Genomic DNA, 20,197 nt, shown 5'->3' with positions numbered 1-20,197 from the left:
CCATTCTATGATTCTATGATTCTATAACTCCTAGATTTTCCACTGTTTTGCTTCAGTGGAGCAGAAGAACTTGCACACATCAACAGCCAAAGGACTTCCAGCTCAAATGAAAATTCAATCATACACATAACTTATTTAAATTTGGCATTTTGTAAGTTAAAAGGTCCTCCTGTTCCTGTTAAGAACAACTGATTGGATTTTATCTCAAAGTGCTCTACTGTTGATAGACATCAGGAAGTCCCTGTGAAACTGGGTCAAAACACCATCTTTGAACAAAGCTCTTAAACTGGTTCCATTCACCACCTTCTTACCTCTTTCAGCTTTCTGGACTAAACTGGATTACCATTATCTCCTCAGACTAACATGTAACATCTGACCTAGAAATAAAAGCCTTCCTGTTACAGGAAGTAATACGCAGGTGTTTGTGCAATGACAGGTAACTTATCTCAAAACAAACATATTCAACTAGGCTAGAAGCTTCCAGACTCCTTGTGGGATTTTGACCTGTGGATTGTTCCTTAATGTACTTGAAAAAAAAAAAAAAAAATAAAATAAAATCTCCATCCTTCCTTATCTCCCTCCCTAAAATAGAAAGAGTATAGGTTGACTTAGCTCCGAGAGACAAACTTCTCAGCACCTTAAAACCATGCAGAGTTTTCCCCACATTTTAGCTTTCTGAATTTGCTTCCAAAGGAGCAGGGAGCTTCCTGGTTACCTTCTTTCAGAAGTGGAACCATTTGAAGAGACTGGAAAAAGCTCACAGACACTTTATAGTCCTTCATAGAGAATGCATATTTCCCATGAAGGCGTTTACTGCATCTTTCCTTCTTCAGAGCACACAACTCACATTTCATACTCATCTCTGGTCTTCCAGCACCAAGGGGTGGGGGGCAGACATGTGATAGGACTCAAGGTGACCATAATGAAATCAGCAAGAAAAACTCTTAATTACAAGTAACTACATAGAATCATAGAATGGTTAGGGTCGGAAGGGACCTTAAAAGTTCATCTAATTCCAACCCCCCCGCCATCAGCAGGGACACCTTCCACTAGATCAGGTTGCTCAAAGCCTCATCCAGCCTGGCCTTGAACACTCTCCCGGGGGGGGGCCATCCACAACTTCCTTGGGCAACCTGTTCCAGTGTCTGACCACCCTCACAGTGAAGAGTTTCTTCCTAATATCTAATCTATACCTGCTCTCTTCCAGTTTAAAGCCATTTCCCCTTGTTCTGTCACTACCTGTCCTTGTAAAAAGTCCCTCCCCAGCTTTCTTGTAGGCCCCTTCAGGTACTGGAAGGCCGCTGTAAGGTCTCCCCGGAGCCTTCTCTTTTCTGGGCTGAACAGCTCCAACTCTTTCAGCCTGTCCTCGTAGGAGAGGTGCTCCAGCCCTTGGATCATCCTCCTGGCCTCCTCTGGACTTGTTCTAACTGGTCTTTCTTGTGTTGGGAGCTCCAGAACTGGACACAGTACGCCAGGTGGGGCCTTATGAGAGCCGGGTAGATGGGGAGAATCACCTCCCTCGACCTGCTGGCCACGCTTCTCTTGATGCAGCCCAGGATACAGTTGGCCTTATCCTAAAGGACAAGAGACTTCTAAATTTGTCATGAGACTCCTAAATTTGAATTAAATCTTATAACCACAGCATATTTTTGCAAATAGAGTAATTCTACACCAAAAGTGAGCATCTGTCCTGTGACTATTGTTTCCCCTCAGCTGCTACATCTGGTGCCCAGTTGGAATTACTGTGCACTTATATCCTCAGTTCATGATCAACTGGAACACACAGAAACAGCGGTTTGGCAGTTTACAAAACAGCTTTTCTGTGCTCAAAGCCAAATGGATGAGCACTCAATTCCTACAAAAAGGCAGCTTAAATTGTATAAATTACTACTTATCTTTCTCCTGATACCCTTCACCAATGTATAAAATTTCTGTCTTAAGTACTGAAAAGAATGAACTAGCTGCAGTTACTGAAGCAGTATTTACTAGGATGTTCTCAGGGAATCCCTACTTAACATATTTGGTTAATACAGAGTATTTCACAGTCCTCAGCACCCTTATATCTGCATTTTTCCTTTGCTTAGAAAATCACTTTCCACCAGTTAAGTCACTTTTGATCCACATCACTTTAAAAGGTGCACTATTAATCTGCAACAAGACTCACATGTGTTAGACTGATGCAATATTACAAGAGTATGAGTAAAGTTCCTTTTGCTGATGGAGCTTTGGGAGTAGCCTCCCTTAGTGGCAAAAAGCCTTAAACCACAGTATATCATTAGAGTTCCCCTTCTTAGGAAAAGTTACCTAGTGAGGCTTTTTCCAAATATCAACCATACAGATTAATACTTCTAGCAAGTCTTGAGTTCCTGAAGCACAGGGGAAGGCAAATTAAAAGGCTCCTCCAAACTCTTTAGGGAATTTTGATGATGCCTAATACACAGTTCAACACACATATAAGACTTGGGACATGCAATTAGAGACATGCTGCAATTCTGCACTAAGACTCGGCTTCCCACATGCTACCAACAGTAATTATCACCATTACCGAGAGCACTGAAACAGCAAGAACAGACTCTAAAGAGCCCATGATTACATTAGTGCATGGCTCAAAAAGCAAGTGCAAGAAACCAATCAGGAAAGGACAGTTCTCACAAAGATTTCAGTATAGCAACACAATATTTGCTTTCAAAGATATGAAGCTGCTCACTTTAAGCCCTGCTTCAGCAGCCTCTTAAAAAGGATAGGTCTACTGTAACAACTTACTTTGTTCTTTACCTTCAAGAGTTGCCCTAACACAATTGGCATTAGGCCAATACATTAGTTACAGTTCTCATGGATACTGAGGTCAATCCTGTGGTCCTGGCTACTTCTACGTTCACATTTCTGTGGCAGAAAGACTTAGAAGTCTGATTTTGAATGTCTCCTGGTGATGCTTTTCTCTTCAGCTGATGCGGCTGAAATCCTGGGCCAAGACCCCATGCTGCTCAACAGACTTGTACAGTGGTGCAACACTAATGACGACACCAGCCTTCGTGGAGAAGCAAATCGGTTGCTAGCATCAATCTTACGTCACAACAGATCCCAAGTATGAGAGCTACTGGTCTGATATATTTCTAATTTATCCTTCTCAAATATTTTTAAAGCTTATCAATATAGCTATGGGTTAAGTGTTAAGTAGCACATACAGCTTTGTAATTAAAAAGATTACAATTCACAGTAAAAACCTCTCTAGTCTGCCTCAATACCAATAATGGGAAGGTGAGCAGGAAAGCAGTGCTCTCCATAGCCACAGATACTGCACAGAAAGAGCACTATGGTTACTTACTGTCACTTGTTAATTTTCACCCTGCTTGAGTACGGCTAAACAAATGGTACATAGGTAAAGCTTTTCTCTTTCCATAAATATTACTTTTAAATTTTAAATTAAAATGGCAAAGATAACCCAGACCTATCCAGAACATCAATCCTCAAGGAGCTCCAAAAAGCCCAGTTATCTATCTAGTGATGGATGAATCTGGCGTGACCTGTATCTGCTGGCATATTAGGACAAGCTTCTGTTCCTTGGAAATCATGTTATTATACTCAGGCATCCCAATCACAATTTACTTTGAGGTAGTGATAAACAACAGTAGATACGATCTGAACAGGTTTCAATAAAGTAAAACTTTGCCAGTTTGAAGGCTTGAAATAAAAAAAACAGAATAATGTCAAACTAAAACTCGAGACAAAATGTATCTATTTTTATCTTAGATACACATACATAATTGTAAGTACCAATATTCCAAGTAAATTAGACCAGCCCAAGCAGACATGTACGATCAGTGCCAAAGAAATGTTATCTCTAGTCTTCAAATGTCATCAGTTTGCACTGCAGCAGGCAAATCATTTCCATCTATTCAGATGCTGAAGTGCAATCTCATTTCTCTCTTCATTATACTTTATTCATAAGTCTGATTTCCATCTGTGATATTTTACCTTTGCTTTAATAGGAAGTGGTCAAAGCCATCCAAGAGGCACAAGGAGTGAAGCATCTGGTTTCCATGACAACAAGTGAACATGCTGCCATGCAGAATGAGGCTCTGAACGCCTTGGCAATAGCATCTGCAATCGATTTAGGTATTTTTCTCCTAAAATAATTTATTTGTGCAAGATCTTAAATTACTAAGAAACATTGCCATGATGTTAATTCTACAAGACATGTAAGAAAAAGCATGTTGCTTATCTAAATTTGGCTCTTCAGCATAAATTAAAGGAGGTCAGCCATCCAGAAGACAACAAAAGCAACAGCCTTCAGAAATTGCCTGAAGAGTGTTTTTGTTTAGGGTAGAGTCAAGTGTTGTGTGGTAGTGTTGTAGACCAGGTTGTGTGGACAGGCATAATCTGTTGAGTAGCATGGTATGATGCTAGAAACCTACACAACAACAACAACAACAACAACAACAACAAAAAAAAAAAAAGAAGGAAAATAAAGGTGATGAAGACTAGAGAAAAATATGAGAAAGTCTCAATGAAGATAAAATTAAGGACAAATTAGGGACTTGAATGGTCAATGAAGCCTATAAATAGAGGAAATAATCTTCAGAAGATACATTTGAGTGCAGGAGAGAATAAAACAGAAGCATAGACAAAAGGGCCTTGTAGAATGCAAATGAAACAAGTAAGAAAACTGTACCAGCTCTAACTACTCTTACTTCAGAGATACTGAGTATATTTTTTTTTCCATATTTTTCCTGTATGACTGATGCATTTGAAAATAGGTCTCAATTTATTACAATAAAGATAGACACCACAGAAATCTACATACAATAAAAGATAAATTTAAAAGAAATAGTTGACTTGAAATTTGGAACTTCTATACCAACAAGCAAGACAGTAAAGAGACCATTTTATTGCTTGGTCCACCATTAAGGCTCTCAAACTCATTTAGGCAACTAGTGTGAATCAACATTTCCAGCACTGACTACTGCAAATTTTAATCTATTATGAGGTTATTTTATACAGTGTGTATACAGGTTCTGTCTTCCAGAATGAGGTCAGTGAAGAAACACTGTAAAGAAAACACAGAAATTGATCCCTGTAGAGCCAATACGAAGTTAAGCCAGTCAAGAATTTTATTTTTAAAAAGCAAACATGTTCACTTTCGAGCTTCGTTTCAGGTAACAGCTCAGGTATTTGTTTACTTATTTTTCAGAAACCCTTGAGGAATCTTTTAAGGAATCACAGCTAGTTCAAAGCTTACACAAACTTCTACAAGATGATAATACAAGTCCCGAGGTGAAATATAATTCAATGGGTCTTTTGTGCAGCCTTCTTAATTCAGGTAACTTCAGTTTAAGTTGGTGGGGAGGAAAGGATTGATATTTGTGATGAAAACACAAGTGTTTTCTGTTACTGAAATGTGCTGCTTGCAATGTAGCAGTCAGTGAGTAGTAAAGGATATTAAAGAGGTTCATTCTTTATTCATCACCACAAATCCCAGTCAAGCAGCTTCTTTATGAAAAGTTGATTAAACCATCAGTTGAATAAAAAAAGAAAGGCTTTATTCCAATGAGTCAGTGGCATAATTGAGTCCTGAAATAGCAAAATCAGAGCTTTGGAATAAAGGCATCTTTGTCCAAATTCACCATCCCCAAATGTCTGTCAGTCCCAGGTCCTGTATATATCACAGCACTTTTGTGTTCAAAGAAATAAAGAGGCTGTATCATCTTGCACAGGCAGGCATACATTTGTTCTGCCTATGCTGTAAGCAAACCAGAAGCTGAGATAAAAAAAGAAATTTTAGCAATGCTGTCTTTGCACAGCAACTCTTAGTAGAATGTATGAAGGGTATAATTTCCATTTCTCTCACTCCATGGTTAGGGAAGACTTAAAATGGTTTGAGCAAGATTAGACTCATCCTTCATGTGTGTGACTAACTGAAAACAACTACCTTGAAACCACAAGTCCAAAGATCTCATGCCAGTTTCTCATGTCTTAATACATAAATCATGTAAATCAAAAATAATGATGGGCTCAGGTGAAGATTCACCACAAGGGGAGCTGCCTTTCAAATCCTGGAGCCACCCTATATTGGCAGATAAACTGGATTTTGCAGTATACGCTATTTTTTTCCCTGTAGTCACACAGATACTGGAATAGGACTAAGTATTTGCACCCTTCAGTACTGCTACAGAGTACCAACAACAGATGTGAGTTGGAAGACTTTTTTCCAGGGGTGTATATACTTAGCACTAACTGTAACACTAAGAGTTGAGTCTTAATAATATGAAAGGCTAACAAAAAGCATACAGGTAATAAATGCTGGAACTTGTCCAGTACTATATTTTCAAACAAGTGCTTTTCTTCAATCAGTTCTTGGAAGTCAAATAGAAGAAAAAAAAAAAAAATCTTAACCTGTTCAATACTTTCAATGGCTGAAAGTGTATCTATTGAGAAATGTATTTAACTTAAAGCAGCTCATTTTAAACAGCAAGTACTCCAAACTTTTATCTTACAGTAATTGTTGGTAGCCACTATGCCATGGCATATCACTAAAAGGCAGCATTTCATCTCCCATTCAGGTGATCTGAGACAAGAAATAGAAGAAGACAAGATTAAAGAAACCCTTGAACAACTCTGCAGTCACAGCAATGCAAACGTGGTCAAGGAAGCTATCACAACATTACAGGTTTTGAGAGGAGAGGCATCCCACTAGTCTTCCTTCTTCCCCATAGCAACCCTGCACTGCTGTTGAGACAAAGGCAACCAGCTTTGCCAACCCTACCTTGCATTTGTCATGCTGCCCCACAACCAATACTACTAAAGCCCAGGTACAGCTCCTGCTTTTAAAGCTGTACATACAAAAAACCCCCTCAAAATAAAAAAACCCAAAAAAACACACTCATTTGCTCATCCGTTTGGCCTACAGATACTTGCATCACTGCTGCTCTTCACTGAGCTACTGATATGCAGCAATAGGAATAAGGCCCATCAAGCAAATTGTCCTGGCTTTGCTAGGGTAGAGCTAATTTTCTTCTTAGTACCTAGAATAATACTGTTTTGGTTTCAGTATGGCATTTGTTATGAGAAGAATGTTGATAACACACTGATGTTTTTTAGTTGTTACCAAGGAAATCAAGGACATTTCAACTTCCCATGTTTTGCTAGTCTGCAGGTGCAGAAGAAACTGGAGGGATCCCAGTAAAATTAACAGACCCAAACTGGCATTTAGATATGCCAATGGAATATTATGTATCATATAACATCATGTTCAGTATATACTGAGGGTTGGCCGGATCTTGGGGATCTCATGGGCCCTCTCTCTCTCTTCTGGGATTGTGTTTTCAGTTTCAGGATTGTCTCTGCTCTGGGATCGCTAGCTGGGGACTGGGCTGGGCACCAGTCAGCAGGTGATGAGCAACTGCACTGTGCATCACTCATTTGTGTATTCCATTATTACTGTTAGCATTATTATTTTAATTTCATCTCAATTATTAAATTGTTTTTATCTCAACCCATGAGTTTTCTCAATTTTACCCTTCTGATTCTCTCCCCCATCCCATTGCAGGAGGGTGAGCAAGCAGCTGTTCAGTGTTTGTCTGCCAGCCAGGCTAAAGTCACTGCACAAGTGGTCTTAGAAAAGATGAGAAGTATCAGGCAATTACCACTTCTGTGATACATTTAAAGTTCCTTGGTTTTGTCAAATCAGGATACAGCCTGCAACTTTTTCTTATATCAATAGGACTTTAAAATCATAACACAAAAATCTCAAGCTCCTATCATGTAACCTGAAACAACGGTGTTTTAGATTAGACAGGAACTGTAGCTTAAACAACGCAACAGGCAATGTTGCACCAATTCAACCTCTGCACATTGTGAATCAACCTGTGAGTCCAGCTGTCAACTGAACATGCCAAAACTACCATAAACCTGTACCTTTAAATGAACTCCCCCTTTAATTTCCAATTTTAAATTTCATCTCATGAGTTTTTACCTGCTAGTGTCACAAGCTACATTCCTAAGTATCTGAGGTCTTGTCCTAATTTCATAGTTGCAGTTGTTGTAACCTGGAATGAAATTCAGTACAAGCAAAGTTTACAGGCAACTGCAGTCAACGTCCGTACACAGCTTGGACAAGATACAAATTAAAGCTAGTTAGAAATTACAAGTGAGTATGAGTGAAGATTTGGAGGCAGCTGGCATTTCATTAGATTACTGCCAGTAAGAGAACCTGGGTTTAGCTTTAGATAATGAAAAACTGCAGTAAAACAAATGTCTCTCAACATTTCTAAAGAAACCTTTCACTATTTAAAAATGATCACTTGATAAAAAAAGGCAAGAACAGGATCTACTGCACCACTTGTTTTTATGGGAACTTTTTGAAGCAGTTGCAAGTAGGTTGCAGAGTCACATTGCCAAGACCTACGGTATCAAATTTAAAACCCTGTAGTTCTAGAAACTGAAGCGCTAAGAAACTATGACAGTTTTTAGCCAGCAGTAAAAATCATTGGGGGAGGGAGACAAAAGAATCAGGAAAATACTTATCTCTAAAAAAAGGTTATAAATCAGAGAATATTTCAAAGTCAATAAGGCCCCCTGTTCTCAAACAATTTAAGTATAACTGGCTTATGTCTGCAAAGATTACAACTTGGTTCCTTCAAAAGCTTTCCCACTTGCAAGACTTGTTAACACTACTTAGCCCACTACATTCACCACTGAATATCACTCTTAGAAGTACTCTTGAGAAAGGGAATTTCATAAAACCACCCCAGACAAGTCACTTGGTAACATACATGCAGGTTTGGACCACATAATATGAGAAAAGAAAAACAACAGTTGAGCCATGTGTAGTCTCCTCTAGCTTAAAGTACACAGTGATATGAGCATTGTACATGTTTCCAAGGTCAACGTGAGAAATAGCTTTAGACAATCTCTATTTCAGAAAAACATCTGGCATAAGTATGAAATATATCAGGATTCATTACAAGTTCTACATACATACACACCAAATACCCACATTCAAGTTAACTCATTCTTACCAGAAGTTATCCAGTCTTAATACTCTAGAGAATCTAATTCTAGTTATTGCATTATTCTAATATAGCCATTATCTACTGGCTAAATGTTCCTCTGACCTTATTAAAACTAAAATCAGGTTTTAATGCATTAAGGAAGTGTTTAAATGGTGAAAGAAGCAGACACAATCCTATTTCTGCAAGCCTCATTTTCAAACCTGAAAGTTACTTCCCTTCTGCACTCTTAAGAGTAGTTTCAGGATCACTGCTCGGACATGACAAACCACAGACTGTGCAAATCACAAGAGTGGTAACTGTGGATAATGGCAGTCAAAGTACAAACACCAGTTTAAACTTTTTGGGTGTCCAGAGATTTAATTTCTCTACACCATTCTGCAGCTCTTCACTTGTTCACAGTTTTCCATTAACAATGGAGAATAAAGCACCAGTATAATTTGCTATTCAGCAGCCCAGAGTGAAAATAAAATCATTAGTTTCAGCAAAATATACACACAAACATCATCTAACCTTCACCATTTCTGTAGTTATCTACAAATTGCAGTCTCAGTAGCCTTAGAGAGGGAAATACTAGCGACTGGAAGCAACAAATATTAGAAATCAAACTCCAGCAGTACAAAACATTAAGTTTTATTTAATCAAATTTAAGGCTTAAAAAACATATTCTGAAAGTTACCCAGAAAAGCTATCTCGGAAGAAGAGACAGAAACCCCCATCTTCCACTGGCTAAACAACATTCAAGCTGCATGATAACCCACAGGTGGTAGTGGGAAGGAAGAGGAAAGGATGTAATGAGGAGACAAAAATCAAGGCAATTTTATGTATAAGCCAGTTGTGACATCATCCTCAATGGATTGGAGGTATAAATCTAACCACATGGCACTGTATCAGGGTCATCAGAACTAAAGACCCCTTTGGAAGAAATATTCAGGTCTTCAGGAGGCAACCAAAGCTCCTTTGGTCACCGTACTTTTTTCAGTGCTTATATTCATCTTCCTCTTCATGTACAGGGAAACTATGTCCAAATACAGTTATACTGATAGAAACAAAAGGGCAGCTACACCGACAAACATACTGACAAATAAATACATTGCTTCACAGAAATAAATTGTGCTCCTTTCTGATAAATAAAAGACACTGCAAAGTTTTCTTCTCTCAGTCTAGTTATTCAAGTCCAATCTCATATTTGACATCTTCATTAAAAAGCTTGTTTCCATCGTAGTGTTTGTGGAGTTGTTCCAAGTGCAACCACTGAAATCTCAACATCAACAATTTATCAAACTTCTCTTTGTGAGATCATTGAATTGCTTCTCCTTTGATGCTATAGAGGCAGGCTCACACCCAACTGCTTTTGCTGATGAGACTTTTTAAAATCATAACCTAAATCTTCAGCCATGAAGTCACTGCAGGTCCACAGAGAAGTTGTTAAATATAACTAAGTAGAAAGTGGTAAGAAAGCATGCCCATTCCAAGTCTGAAACTACACTAGCCATGTGTACCACCAATGGGGATGCACTTCAAAACATCTAGGGGTAAACCAGCCTAGAGCCCCACGGTTTTAAAAGTGATACTGAATAAGCACAAAGAAGTTTATCCACAGTGAAAAAAATCACTCCATAAATTTAAAGATCCTCAAATAGGTTGAGCTTGCTCTCTTGAATTCAGTTCCAAATCACCAGAACATTGATACAAAGCTGGTGTTAATACAGCCAAAGCCAGTACAAACAAACTGTGGAAAGACAACACTTAAATTCTGTTTTGCATACAAACAGTACTCCAAAAAGAAACCAAGTATTCATTCATCTTCAGGCAACTTGGCAAGATTTGCAGACACTGGAATCCTGATCCGTGACATTGGCTCTTGTCAGCAGCTAATTTCAGTGCATAAACTCCACAGGTAATCTTTGACACCACGATGATTTTCACCAACTGCTGAAATTACTTCCCAGCATTAGGAGCTTCCTGTGTTAAAAGTGGCAAAGGAAAAAGCACTCCCTAGATTCAATTTTGAATGCAATGTTTTATGAATAAAAAGTTACAAATAGAAAACATCCTTCTCCAATTTTGCATACATCGGATTACTACACATAACCTTAACAATGTAAGTCGACTGATAAGGTGTTGCAAAATTTCAAACACCAGTGTTTAAAGCAAAGGTTGCTGGACACTGCTTTACTGCTTGCAAAGTAGCAGTAACAGCAGCAAATTTTGGCTGCTCCTAATGGACTAGATTCAACAAATAAGTAATACAGACCTCTGATTCAAGGCTCTACAGAAGAAATGCCTTTTACTCTCCCCTCAGTGATTATTGTCTCCTTGTTGTATATCAAAGCTTAAAAAAACCCAAAAAAACCACAGTGCACTTCTAACAATTTTACTTTCAGGTTTTTCAGATGAGTAACTGCAGACTGTTCTCTGCTATTGTAAGGAAATCAGCCATCCTTAGACAAGCTTCCTTTTCCTGTTGTGCTTCAATCACTGTCCAGAAAAAGAACTATCAAAGCTGAACTGAAGTACACGAGAAGTACAATGTTGTCTGCAAAACGATTCTCAGATTAAAAGTCAGAAGGATACCTGGACAATCAATACAGACACAACGATTCTTGCTGTTGATCAGCTTTCGCAAGTGAAATGTTTGTTAATGCATGCATGATAGAAAAAAGGATATTAGAGATATTTAAAAGTTTGGCTTCCTAAGAAAGCCATATACTTTGGAAATACAAGTATTAAATCCTTCAGGCAGACTACATGTAGTAAAATATCATTATAAAAATATATACTTTTCTAAAATTTACACTACATTAGGCACTGTAAATAAACCTGCTCTCCCTGAAAAAATGGGTGTGACTGGAAGCAGTAACCACTGCTAGTTATATGGTCCACAGTAAAACTGACAGCTACAGCTATCTTAAAGCTAAAAATACTATGCCAAAGTCTTTTAGAGAAAACTAGCTCTTACTGAACTACAGATCCACCCACTGAACCCCCAAAGAATGGAGGGCAGGAAGAGAGAATTTAGTTTTCTTCTGATAAAAATTAAAAAATAAAAAAAAAAGTTGTCTTCAGCAAGGGTAGTTCAGTTTGATGCAGAAAGTTACTGTGAAGAAATCATTCTGGCTCGGTTCACCATACTGTGACTGGCATTTGAAGCATGTATCAGGATATAAGTAGAACTGATGATTCAATAGCTTTACAGAAGATTTAAAAATTCAGCAACTCTAATATTTCACCAAATATGTATTTCCTCATTAAAAACCAGGTTTCAGTAGGGATCAATTCTGAATGTAAATGTTTTTCATCAGTCCTGATATTAGCAGTTGGGGCTTGTGAAGATCAATATAGCAGTTCTGAGAGAAACTAGACGAAAGGCAAAAACCATCAACAGCTATCATAGCATGCTTGCTACCTACTGAAACAAGCTACATTTTGAAATTTCTGCATACAGTACTTTTTAAAGATATTACTGATCAATAAAAAGCTAAGCATTTTTTAAAGACTTTTTTCTTCTACAAATAAAGAAGATTTACATTTTTTTCAGACAGGAAACAGCATCAGGGATTCACACCCCCTCGCCTGAAATGGAGACTTCTAACATATAATGCTACAGATAGTCAGATTTTTTCCCCTCTTGAAAAAAGGCTGGCATTTTCAAAACAACACGGGTTACTCAAGCTCTGATGCTGAGCACGAGTTCCTGTTCCTGAGACATCTATGATATTCCCAAAGAGAAATATCCCTACTTCTGCACAACTGAAAATCAGTTAAAGAACTAGACGATTTGTGACTTTTTTCTTCCAATTTCCAATACCAACACAATTATGGTTGCTGGGTATCTTGCCAAAAATTACACTACTGTAGATATTAAAACAATTTCAAGATTCTGAAGAAATCAGCATGCCTTCTGAAAAGATTACATTTCGAGACAGATGACAGTTGGGAGTGAAAACAGAACAATCTTCACAGTAATCCTTCAAGGAAAGGGTTTACAGCAGTTTCACGTCTCCTTGTTACAATCTTTAAAATCTGTTCCGCCAATGTCTTGGGAAATTCCATTTCTTCCTCAGAGATCAACGCTGGTGCACTGAGTTGTCTTGTTAGCAAAAAGGTAGACAGATACGTGTTCAGAGATTTTTTTTTTTTTTGTACCAGCTTCTAACAAAAAGCATGAACGGGGTAAAATAAAACCACATAAGGCTTTTAATAACAGGAGTATTTCATGGTCTGTGCATTTCTTCCACCTTGGTGTCCAACCAATAACTGCAAAATACACATTTCTGCAACATGTGTCTGCTTTTATATTCAGAAGGCATTACCTGCCTTTACAGCTTCAATATCAAAAATCAATGTCCTGGCTAGGAAAATCCCAAAAATCTGAAAAGAGAAAAAAAAAAAAAAAAAAACATTTGTGAGATTAAATACTTGTGATGTACCAGTCTGCAAGATGTCTCTAAAAACTAGAGCCTATTATTATTAGTCATTATTGCAGAATGGGAACCTACTTTTTATGTGTTCCTATTACACTGCACTGAAGCCAGTGCAACTACTCTTGTAAATAAAGATATGCATTCATAAAGATACAATTTCATAGCCAGGATCATCTGTCAAAGAATGGCTATTACTAAGAAGTAGTAAAGGCAGCAGAATCTTGCAGGAAATAAAACACATGATAAAGATGCTGTCATGTAACACTTTAGAAACATTCAAAATAATAAGCTTCTGGATGTCCTAGAGCTGGAAGAAATCCACTTAATCAAGCTTATTTGAGTCTTAACACTCACACTTACCTATTGCTAAAGTTACAAATCAGGCATTTTCATTCACTGCACAACTCTGCATAATCCAATCAATTTTCTGATTTTTTTTTTTTAAATACATACAGAATGTTGAATTACCTGTACTAAACTGAAATTCTTGTCACAAACAGAAGTGAGAAAAGTCCCAGATTATTCTGGGGCATTTAAATTTGAATTTTAACATTCATTCAAGTTTTCAGGGAAATCATCTTTTACAAACAAGATAAATCCATAACTCTGGACATTTCCTGAAACATTCTTAGAAAAACAACAAGAGACTGGGGTGGAGTTTTTGAAAAGCCAAAAGATCTGTTTTAGAAGGAGACAGGTTATGTCTAACTCTCAGTCCCACCATGAAATAGTTTAATGCACAAGACCCAGTTTGAAAATACAAGCAGAGAAATTTAGGTAAGTGTAAATAACTACACAATGAAAGCAAGATTCACCTTGAAAAAGTAATCTCATATATATATATATATTATACTGAGATTTTTGGTTCTTTTTCTTTGATATACCAAGCATCAACCAGGTACTGGAAGAAGTCTTAGCAACTCCCTCATCTGGTTCTGCTAATATCACATTTGGAACCTTCTCATCAATTTCCCCACTCTTCCATTCTCAATTTTTCTTAAGCAGTATGCTACATGTCACTTACAGCCAGCTGAGTGGTAATCTTAGGATGAAGGACAGAAATGTATTTCTGCCATTTCACATTTCTGATAGAAGGCTGTAGTTCAGATTTACAGGAGTGGATGACTAGATCTCCCCTCTCTCATGGCATATTGAAATGTAAGAATTATATTATTGTATCACATTATTTTAGATAATAATAATGTATTACCATATTGTTATATTAATATATAATAATATACATCAATCATCATATACTTAAGTATACTTGTATTTTTATAATCATTGCTTTAGAGAAACAATTTCAACATAATTAAATTTGTTGATATCAGGTATTTTCACTCCAAGCCCCCATCCCCATACTTATTATTTTTGCCATATTATTCTCATACCTAAAGAAATCCACACTGTCAAAATATTTACACTACCTCTCTCCATAATACTTTTACCTTCAGTAGGTCTATCTGCAAATTTCAAACTTTCTTCAAAGTAGTGTAACAAAAATAACTAACCTGGAGCAGTGAGATAGCTATGAAGACACCTGCAACAATGTAGATATTTCGGGGTAACCAAGCTTCAAGAGCAAGAATACATCCTTTGACAAAAATCTGATCATCCCATTGACTCTTGCTCTGAACGCAGAGAAGAATAAGAATATTACTTTTCTACTCAAGTTAAGATCAGTCACATGATAGCTAAACTAATGCAAATCTGTAAACTAATGCAACTTCCTACAAATCTTTTTACCAGAATACTTCAGAATTAGCAGATAATATAATTCAGAATTAAACAATTATAACTAATAACTGAAATGGACATTTGAAATGCAAGTCCTTCCTCTTTTTGAAACACACCTTTCCCTTTACCTGTTCCATCACTTGTTTTCTCCATCCTCCCACAGTACAAATTTACTTTAAAAAATGGACAATCTTTACCACACTCTACTTGTAGCATGATGTATCACAATCAATTAGTTCCCAGAATTTTAAGCTGACCTATCTATCAGCAATTCCACTGTTTTTATAGTTTTGCCTATGCAGGCACAGAACATTACAGACAGGAAGATCCCAGCGTCTTACCTTCTTTCTGACATCATAGCCACACTGTGTATTCACAACCTTTTGCTGCAAAGCAAAAAAGATTTAAGATAAATCAATTGAATTCTACTTGCTTCTGTCTTTTAGATTCACAGACAAACAAATCAGGACTGTCAGAACCAGCCATTTTAAGAAGCATTTTTAGTAAAAATGAGCAAAGCACTAGCAGAACACAGGAAAAGTAATGACAAAGCAGAGGTGTATACTAGCAGGAAAACATCCTCCACCAGAAATCCCAGCTGCTTCTATCATTTGGCTTTCAACTACCAAGGACTTTCTGACAGGAAGCACAGCAACTGTACTGCCAGCATACAGATAAGACATCTGCATTTCCAAGGTCAGTTTCATCTTAGCTATTTCACATGACACCTAAACACTGAGGTAACAATAAAGGTACCGGGCTGATTTATTTACAACTGCAGTAGCGAAATATGCCTTTCAACTCCACCATTTCAAGTGGTATACAACTTGCTATCCCAATCAGTTAAAACAAGTAACAGTTATATGATCCTTGAGCCCCCTCAGTTGATAGTTCCAAGTCTCACACATAACCCAACTCCAAGATATGCCTAGGTATACAAAACATTTCAGTTGCAGATCCCAAGTAGGAAGACCATAAACACCTTCCAGATCACAACCCCACACAACCCAATAACAGTGTTTGTCTCCAAAGATGCTAAGACAGTCCTTTTAAGACATTTGTTTTCTCTGTATGAGACTTATGAAAACGTATGTATTACACAATTTTAGCATAATTTACACAATGAATGAGTTATTATTGAAATATTTGGAGTAGAATCTCATACTGAAAAGACTTAAACATACTTACATCTCCTTAAATATAGTACCAGCATCAGAAAAAGTTGCAGCAAATTAAAGTAAAAAACAATTACTAGGGAATACGAATTGTTTGTCAGATTCACACTGAATCTGACTGTTATTTTCCTGACAGTCATCCCTTGGCTGATTCCCAAGACAACCAAAAGCCTCAGTATAACCTAGCAATGGCTATCTGCTCCACATGAGGACTGCTGGACTGACTTTGAGCTGTAACTATTCCCACGAATACTATAAAGCATTTTATGTTAGTTCCTACCTCCACATTTTGGCTTCCACTGAAAGGGTCAGATTCCCAAAGTTTAGTAAACAGATCTAACCAGTAAGTACCTAAATCTTGCCGAAACCAGAGAATTGACTCAAATGCTTTAAATTAAGTTTGTGCATAAGCACTTCACTAGTTGCTGATAAACAAGCTGCACATCGGAGTTACTCCTACTTGTCTGGCAGAGCGGTGGTGTAACATTAGTTCTAACTGGAGCAAATACACTGCTTAGACAGTGCTCTCAGGTCCTTACAAACTAGGTAACAGAGGACAGAATTCAAGGAAACAATGCATTGGGAATAAGATGTATCAGCCACCAATACTTGCAGACTCAGGTCATACAAATAGAGTTTTAATTCTTGATGACAATACATTTTCAGCTGTATAACAGGTTGCCACATTTGGACTCTGAAGAGGACGGAACAGAAACATCAAAAGAGTTTGTCCGCACAAGAGTAATTTTTGATAATTTAGAAGACCTTTTAAAGCCCCAGTCATCAAATCTTATTCAGGAAGTACTTCCTTTCATAACTCTCCAACAACATCAGAGCAATACAAAGCCAGGAAAGAACTTACAGCAGGATCAGGTATACAACAGGAAAAAGGAACGCCACACTTCTCACGACTTTTGCTTTCACTGCTGCAGTTAAAGTATATGTTAAGATCCCAATCATCTGGACCTTGAGCACCACAGCAATGGTTCTGCAACAGATAAACAAACATTTAGCATTTGAGGGTATTTTAGAGACAATTTATCCACTGAATGAACTCTCTGGAATGATATTTTTTTCATCATCGTCACTTTCTCTAAGGCTGTGTAGAATCAATAGCAACATCAGAATAAAAAATGAGTAATCAATACTGTGGCTCTATGAAATCAAAGCAATACATTTGGCATACTGCTCCTGGAAATAGGCGTCAGCATGATGAGCAAAATAAAAAGTTATCACTTTATATGTAATTGCTAGATGCAATCAGTGTACATCCATAAACAGTGCAACAAAATGGTTTATACAAATGCTTTGTACATCATTATTTCCAAGCTAAACAAAACCAGAAAAACTATGAAAAATTTCTTTGACTTTGTGACTCCATCCTTAAATCTTCATGAATCAACAAGTCTTCTCCATGTTTACTGTAAAAAGTGGATCCAAACATTTGTGAATATACTTCCTTTCTTTTAAATGAGAAAGTTTTCATATGAAATTCCAAATGAATTAACTGGTGAAGTCTCACTAGCTTAAAGGTCAGTCAACTCTAGAAGTATTTCACATAAGTTTCTTGACCTGAACATGCAATGTAATTGCCATAATTGCAGGTCAGGGAAACCCCAACATTTCAAGGAATGTTCAAGTCCTGGAACTAATGAAAGTTAGTTTCTTATTAAGTTATGCTTTGCAGTTTACTAGCCTAGATATTTAAGGGTGAAATCTTTCTCTATAATTTGAGTACTTGAAAAGTTACACCATCACACAGATTTTTCTGATACCTCATGAAGTTCCATCCTCTTGGGATATATCTAACATCTCTGCTCTGCCTACTGTCTGTCTTCACAAAACTTGTATTAACTTAACTGTCTGTGAGACAGCCAAAACTTGAAGTCAGTAAATGGATTCAGAAGCTATCAAGCTGCGACAGGCAAGGATGTGAACAGAGAGCAGAATTGTCTACAGTTTTCACAAGAAATATGACTAAAAAGAGCTGAACAGAATGGTCAGAATAAAAAAAACAATTTTAAGTCACTAATACATTTACTATGAAGAAAGCAAAAGGGATTCATTTTTGTCTCTCTAGACCCTCCTCCCTGACACACCTACATCTTTGTAAAAAGCCACACAACCACTAAATGTGCTAGTCTACCTTAGTAAGGTACGGACTGTGAGAGGTCACTTACAGGCCTGAGAGTAATAGAATTAGCCAGAGCAAGGAGCAGCCTACAAAAAGCTGAGTTCACACTAAGAACAGAGCAAGTCAGCCTAAGAAGCATGGCTCCTTAGAAGATAGGCTTCAGTGACACATGTGAACACACTACTGCACCTTGTTCAACCCTTGCAGAACAACACATGCTAATCCACATTGCTTACTTCTCCTCCTTCCTCAGTACTTGCAGGTATGGATCAATGACAGGTCAACTCAGAGATTTTTCTGGTCTTCCCTTTTTCAGGTTTATTGGCTTGTTAATCTGGCTAGTGAACTTTTAGTGAGCTCAGCCATTTATTTTCATTGAAAAGTATTTAACTGGAGTTCAACTGTAAATCAGCTTAGTGTATTAGCCTGTCTGACTGCGCTGAAACTAGATAAATGGAAAAAGCAACAACAGAGTGGACAACACCGAGACAATCATGGCCAGGAGGAACCTTCCCTTACAAAAAGATGCTCTTAGCACCAAAAGCTAAACAGGACTGAAATCCAATCAGGCAGCTCAGTCAGAGGATGCTTCCATAACAACACACAGAGGAGTGAATGAACAGGATAGGTAAGCTGCTCGTAATATACAGCTGTCCAAACTGGTATCCACTCTAAAACATGCTTTGTTATCAAACTGAGCTATGAGCACAGGTTTCTAAACATGGTCTTCTAGAAGATGGAAGACAGGCAAAAACCACCTTCTTTCATAACGGGGGAAAAATATATATAAACGAGACAACTGTTTACCTCTTCATGAAGCACTCACATATGTACTCTGTTTCTCTCCATATGTATGTTTTTTGACCACACACAAATAAATCAAAATCAGAAAAGTCACCCTCACTGGTTGTTTCCTGGGCATGATTACAAAAGCAGCTGATTGAATGAAAGCCACCAAGCCCTTACTAGCACAGGCCTTGTCATCTCCTGGTGTACATCACTGTCTTCTGGTAACTGAACATTTTAGGACTACAGGAGCATAAAATTATTTCAACCCTCATTGACAACTGCCTGAGTAGAAACTAGCCTCTCCCAGTTAACAAAAATCTTATTTTGCTTCAAGATTAGGTGCATCTCAGAAGGTAAAAGGTCCTGTGCTGCATCTCTGTACAAGACTTCAGCGCCTCCTAAATAAGAGTGCAGACTACCCATTCCATTGCTCAGTTTTTTCAGGATAAAGAGGCTTGCTTTTTTTTGTTTTGTTTTGGGGTTTTGTTTTTTTTGTTGTTGTTGTTATTGTTTTTTTTTACTTTTTTTTTTTTCTCTCAGACTGGTGTAACACTGATCAGAACAAGGGAGCAAGTCAAGAAGTTCACAAGGCAGATGGAGGCTTGGCAGAGCTTCCATATTCACAGTTAGAACAGTGCTATATCCCAGAATATCTTGCCTCCCTGATGCTTTCAATGCAAAAAGAGCAAAGCAGCACATCTGTAGCACAGCACTATTAGCTATAGAATATGATAAAACTGTAACAAAAAGGAAAGCTTTCAAATCTACATATTCTCCTAGAATACATGAAAGTGACAGGATATTAACTTACTATTTTCTGTAGTGAATCAATGAGGTTCTGGAGGTCAATGTCATCTCTGTAGGATTTAATGTTATTCTCAAAGAATTCCTTGATCCTGTCCCTCACCCAGTCCTGGAACAGGAAAG

General features: G+C 37.6%; 2 protein-coding genes across 3 annotated transcripts in view; one reads left to right on the top strand and one right to left on the bottom strand.

The window, feature by feature from the left end:
* Positions 1-2,945: 2,945 nt before the first annotated feature.
* Positions 2,946-6,694, top strand: LOC114818632 (rap1 GTPase-GDP dissociation stimulator 1-like; the record flags this gene model as incomplete). The annotated part of the gene is made up of 4 exons (XM_029085302.1): positions 2,946-3,085; positions 3,990-4,116; positions 5,192-5,320; positions 6,561-6,694. Coding segments are annotated over 4 exons (530 nt in total), but the record flags the coding sequence as incomplete, so codon positions are not given.
* A 6,342-nt stretch (positions 6,695-13,036) lies between these two features.
* Positions 13,037-20,197, bottom strand: part of TSPAN14 (tetraspanin 14) — a 21,572-nt gene continuing 14,411 nt past the window's right edge. The window contains exons 4-8 of one of the 2 annotated variants that reach the window (XM_010169414.1): positions 20,082-20,197; positions 17,210-17,335; positions 15,514-15,558; positions 14,947-15,066; positions 13,037-13,382 (exon numbers count right to left, since the gene is read on the bottom strand). The exon at positions 20,082-20,197 is cut by the window's right edge and continues 55 nt beyond it. In XM_010169414.1, the coding sequence (XP_010167716.1) occupies positions 13,311-13,382; positions 14,947-15,066; positions 15,514-15,558; positions 17,210-17,335; positions 20,082-20,197 (479 nt within the window). In that variant the 3' untranslated portion in view covers positions 13,037-13,310. The remainder of the gene's footprint in view (positions 13,383-14,946; positions 15,067-15,513; positions 15,559-17,209; positions 17,336-20,081) is intronic. The other variant, XM_029085301.1, reaches the window with a different exon arrangement.

This window comes from Antrostomus carolinensis, unplaced genomic scaffold, assembly GCF_000700745.2.
Source record: "Antrostomus carolinensis isolate BGI_N321 unplaced genomic scaffold, ASM70074v2 scaffold12396, whole genome shotgun sequence".
Lineage (NCBI taxonomy): Eukaryota > Metazoa > Chordata > Aves > Caprimulgiformes > Caprimulgidae > Antrostomus > Antrostomus carolinensis.
This window is presented reverse-complemented; position numbering and strand designations above follow the sequence as displayed.